Source organism: Symphodus melops, assembly GCF_947650265.1.
Source record: "Symphodus melops genome assembly, chromosome: 14".
Classification (NCBI taxonomy): domain Eukaryota; kingdom Metazoa; phylum Chordata; class Actinopteri; order Labriformes; family Labridae; genus Symphodus; species Symphodus melops.
In genome coordinates, this window is record NC_136704.1 from 22,354,063 (window position 1) to 22,359,647 (window position 5,585).

The window sequence follows — 5,585 nt, forward strand, 5'->3', positions numbered from 1 at the left end:
CACTCGGAATGATGATTGAAGGGTTTATTGGCTGACAGTGTGGCGTCTTCTTTTCTCAACTTTCTGCTCAAAACATTTAACTAAACCATCATGTCAACTACTCTGTGTACAAATGTGACAGAAGTGTGGGTGTGTCTGCACACATGTGGTAGACGAACTCAAAACAGATGCATGGAAATTTTCCACTTACAAGCTGTAAAGTTTGTGTGCCATCAAGTTGTTGCAAGCCTTCCTGAGCACAGGATGTGTTTTTTTTTCTTCTTTGGGTTGCTATGAAGAAACACACGAGGGTGGAGCAAGTACTTTTCCTACTCTGTCATGCCAACATTTAAAGCTTGCTTCATTTCTCCAATGAGGCAACTTTGACTGAAGATTTTCAGAGAGAGGTGCACTGGCAGCTATAAGCTACGTTGGACAGCATCACTTGACCTCACACGGTAAGGTTATCTTTTATTTTTAGAGTTCATGCAGGACACTCATGTGTGCGTATCACTGTAGAGCTGGAGGGCTGTTTAAACGTCATTATTGTTTGACTTATCACCAAAAAGTATTTCTGAAGGCAGATCATTCATGGAGGAATTACAGTGGAACTTGTGCATGATGTCTAATAGCAGAGATAATGTCACAGTTATTAGTCACATGCACAATTAAACATACAGTAGTTCAATGTTTTTGGTTCCTGGTCAGTCAGAATGTGCACACTGAAATACTTAAAGTAAACTTAAAATACAGAAGGAAAACTCTCTCGTACAACAAAAGTTAAAATAGTGAATCAAAATTTTAGAATCCGAAAATAAAAAAGACTCAAATTCAAATTTGAACAATTACTGAATAACCTCAAGATTTGCATTGATGTATTTATGTAAAAGAAAAAAAAGACACCTCCAGCTTCAACACTTAATTTACTTTGACTACTAATACCAATATTTATTTATTTATATATTTATAAAAGCAAAGTCTAAATCTGCTCAATTTGCACAGATACAAAGGATGGATTTAATCATCTCATGTTGAAAGACACCACAGCCAAATATGGTCAAAATCAAGGCTGGACAAGTATAGATCACGATTTGACGAATCTGTATTAAACGCTTGTCGACAAAAAATTCATATCAAAATGAAGAAAGAAAGCATGTATGATCAACATCATGATTAGTAAGACATGTATTTACAAGTTGAGTAAAGATCAACTAAACTTCACTACAGATGCAGGGAATGTTTCCATGCTCTGATTGGTTCACATTTTCCAGGCAAACTCGTGACTTCATGAGGTGTTATGAAGTACACCTACGCCCTCACCCTCAGCTATTTCTCCATCACAATAATGTATCTTGTCTTCAACCTGGAGTGATGAAAAAAGAAACCGCAGCGAGAATGTTACATAACCCGCTCTTTTGTAAAGGAAGTGTGCCAAGCAGGCCTCGGGAGGCGTGGCCTTAAAGGAGACATGCCACTAATATCCAACAACTTTGTAGTGACTTTACTGAGAGTTTTTGTGCTTGAATGAATTTCTTATTAACGACATTTGCATGGTTCGACACTTCATTCACTGTCATTGATGTCATGTCATTTACAGGCTCTTCTCACTAACCCCCCCCTTAATAAGAACAAGATGAGCGACGAATGGCAAAGAGCGTACGAGGCTGCTGTTGAAGTGGCAAGAAAAGCAGGAGCGGTAGGCAGATCTTTTCTTCTTATAAATGTTTCTGTGGGAGAAGGTTAAAACTTGAGATCTCTTGAGCAATTTAAGGACATTTGGTGAAAATGACAATACTCTGATTTTTTTTTTTTTTAATTTTAGGTAATCAGAGAAGCTGGAGAGAAGGAGATAAAGGTGTGCACGAAAAGCTCCACTGTGGACCTCGTCACTAAAACCGATGAGAGGGTGGAGAAAATCATCATCGGGGCTCTTAAAGAACAATTTCCGGCACACTGGTGAGACAGCACACACAATCACACACACACACTCATTTAGACCGTTTTTTTCATTGTATTGAAAGCATATACTTCTGCACACTGATATCACTTTTTAACCTGTGCTGCAGTTTCATTGGAGAGGAGTCAGTGGCAAAGGGGGAGCCGTGTATCTTAACGGACAAGCCGACATGGATCATCGACCCCGTGGACGGAACCACAAACTTTGTTCACGGGTAAGATGTTAGCGCTAAGCGGGTTTTAAGTAATGCTCGGTTCAACACTATCAATACCTCCCATCAAGAAATATTCACTACTGTATAAAGGTCAGATTGAATTATATATGTTTATATGTTTTTAAAAACCTTGATGTGTGATATGTGAGGCTTGTTGCTTTTTTGTTTGTTAGTAGCTTAGCCTGATAAAAGATTGATTCCACTCTGTGTCTTTATGCTTAATATCAATTTGCAGCCATAAAACAGCTAATGTAGCTTAGCTAAGCTAATCTTGAACAATCCAAATAACAAGAAACTCTTAGCCTGATTAAACAGACGTTACCCAGCTAGCTGTTGCTAAGTTTCCTCCTTATTTCAGTTTTGTATTTTCAGTTTTTAAAGGAAGAGTGTATGACTTTTTGGTCCAATAAATGTCAGTGTTGAGCACAAGCAAGAAGCCAGAACAAACTTCTGTTTGGCGACACCTCTGCTGTTCTGAAGCGACAAACCTCCAACCCTTCTCCATCAACGTTTGCACAAAGAAGTCAAGCGCAAGCAAGCGTAGGCGTCTCCGCCTTTGCATTGTTGTGTTAGCTGGCACATTTGAGTTAGCTTGTAGCATACCTTGCGTGCAAATCGACATGGCATGACTGTGATCTAAAAACATGCACGGTACGTGACATTGAAATGAGAAGTGAGTAGGCTTTGTGTTTTCTTTTTTTTCTTTTTTCTCATCCTTGACTTAAACAGCTTTTATAAAGAAGGGTAGGATACGACCGTTCCCTCCATGTAAACACGGCTCTGACAACAACACAGCCAGCAGGACTTATACTTATCAATCGTTGTTGACAGCCATGACCCAGAGAGACGTCTACAGAGGATATACTTGACTTTTGCTGTATTTATGTGTAAAATGCAGCACATTTAATGTACAGCTGAGTCAGTCTTGTCTAAGTGATGCATCCATACGACTTTTATTCACAGATTCCCCTTCGTGGCCGTGTCCATTGCCTTCGCTGTCAAAAAGCAGGTATGTCATATACCACATAGAAATGATCAGTGAAAAAAATTAATACATGAATGCTAAAAAAAAAAGATGTCTGTTTCAGTTGGAGTTCGGTGTGGTGTACAGCTGTTTGGAAGACAAGATGTACCGAGCCCGAAAAGGACAGGGGGCTTTCTGTGACGATGACAAAATCGAAGTGTCTGATGTAAAAGGTAATACCCAATATTTTCATGTGACAATACTGGACATACTATTGAGCACATTTGAATTAAAAAATAAAGACCCAATAAAGAGGAGACAACACATCAAGGTCACACATTTCTCCCAGAACAAATTGAGGATGTATTCAAGTAGAATCTCCGGGACCAACAAGGTTAAAAAGGACTTGGTTCTGGATGTGTGAGTGTGGATACCTTTACGGTCAGTGTCTCGCCTTTAAATCGTGTGGCCCTCCTTTTGGCCTGCTGTCATTGCAGATATCCACAAGTCCATCATTATCTCTGAACACGGAACCGACAGGAGCCCAGAAAAAGTAGAAAAAATCTTCTCCACCATGAGGAAGATCCTTTGCATCCCAGTTCATGGGTAAGTAAAATGCGTCCAGACACTCAATATTCAACGTGTGTCCACGGACCCGTAAAACCAAAATGACCCCAATCTGATTTAATTTTACTACAGTAAAAACTATTGATCTCCTAGACGTGTGTAATTTTAATGAAGCAACATGGAAAAAGAAAGTTCACAAATGGAAGCAAAACCTCAGAAGAACCCAGGCTTCGACAGTCACAGAACAATTTGTTGGATATTTACTGAATTCATTAAAATAATTTACTTTATCATCTGACATTAAGGAAACATGATATGCTGAAGTGTTGGCTTCACTAAAAACAGTGCAGCAGCCATTAGGTCCTCCTTCGAAGTTCAGATTCTGGGCCTGAATGGTCTGGATTTGTCTGGACCGGAGAGAGGAGTCGGTTTGAAGGCCTCCTCAGGCGGCCGTTTTGGACGCGCCCCTCTGTTTGCTATGAAATGAAACAGACAGGTGTTGCAGCGATGGAAGCGTGAATAGACCAAGAAAAGGGTTTGGAGAGGCAAAAAGTGAGAAATTGATTTTTTTTTAAAAAGGGAGACGGGGAGCAAGCAAAATACCCATGAACCTAAAAATTGACATAAGGCTAGGCTATCCGCTGACTTGATTTCAGACATTTTATGTGCAAGAAAAGTCCATACACTGAAAGTGAAGACAGGAGCCTAGAAACCCTGAAAAGAGCTGCAGCACAGTATACTGCATACAGGCGAGCCTTAGCTGATACTGTAACTGGCCTTTGTATGATGACTCTTCCTCATGTATCGATTCTTCTCTTAATGTGTCTGTCCATTCAGGCTCCGTGGTTCAGGAACAGCTGCCACTAACATGTGTCTGGTGGCGTGCGGGGCAGTGGAGGCTTTCTTTGAGATTGGGATCCACTGCTGGGACATCGCTGCAGGAGCGGTTATCGTGACAGAAGCCGGTGGAGTGCTGCTGGATGTTGATGGTGAGTTTTCAACTCCCATAAGGGGGGAAAACAAAGAATAAAAAAGGTTCTGTTCATAAATCACTGCATGTTTTTGGTTTTTATTGGTTACACTGCTCTTTATGAAAGCTACGTTTGGCCTTTCAGGGGGACCCTTCGACTTGATGTCTCGGAGGATGGTTTCAGCGAACAACGAGGTTATTGCCAAGCGGATCATCAAGGAAATTGAAATATTCCCATCACAGAGGGACGACGCTCCCATACAAAAAAAGTAAATAATAATTCTTTAACGATGAAAGACAAAGAAAGAAGCTTGCTGTATTGTCGTAAATAAAATTTGTGTAATATGACCATCACTGATTGTTTTATTTTGTTGTTCTGGTGTGTGTTGCTGCTCAGAATTCAACTTGTCATAACGTCCATTTTTTTTTAAATATTGAAGTTAAAGTGAAAAAAAAAATACGAAAGCATCTGTCTTATCGCTCTCTTCTGTATGTGCTATATGTGTACATGGGAGATTCTCTTGTGTCCAAAACAAATTCTCCTCAGGGAGACAATAAAAGCAACTAAATAACTAAATGTTCAGCAGTCAGTTTGTCATTTCAGTGCGAACACTGCAACCCGGTCACCTCTATCCGAGCTCGGCAGAGTTCAGATCCAGCCTCAGAAACCTCATCATGATGAAGTCTAATCCCCAAAGACTTGGAACATTTATTTCCTAAATTGTTAAAGAGGACATATTATTCCCCTTGTTCACCTTTTTAAACAGTCCCTTTTACTCTTCATGAAACTTCTGTGCTCTGGTCCAAATATAACATGAATCAAGCAGCAGAGGGAGGTTTGTGACCCTGCAGAAACCAGCTCCCCCAGAACGCTCTGTTTTGGTGTGTGTGTCTCTTTAAATGCAATGACACCCCCCCCCCCCCCCCCCCGAGT

The 5,585-nt window shown here is 40.4% G+C and overlaps 1 protein-coding gene across 1 annotated transcript; it reads left to right on the plus strand.

Moving 5' to 3' along the window:
• Positions 1 to 342: 342 nt before the first annotated feature.
• Positions 343 to 5,228, plus strand: LOC306834752 (inositol monophosphatase 1-like). Its single transcript, XM_079360902.1, has 9 exons — positions 343 to 437; positions 1,577 to 1,675; positions 1,802 to 1,935; positions 2,046 to 2,150; positions 3,114 to 3,159; positions 3,239 to 3,347; positions 3,612 to 3,720; positions 4,519 to 4,670; positions 4,797 to 5,228. Exons 2-9 carry the CDS (start codon positions 1,613 to 1,615, stop codon positions 4,922 to 4,924), a joined length of 846 nt encoding a protein of 281 aa, XP_079217028.1. The 5' UTR covers positions 343 to 437; positions 1,577 to 1,612; the 3' UTR covers positions 4,925 to 5,228.
• Positions 5,229 to 5,585: the final 357 nt, after the last annotated feature.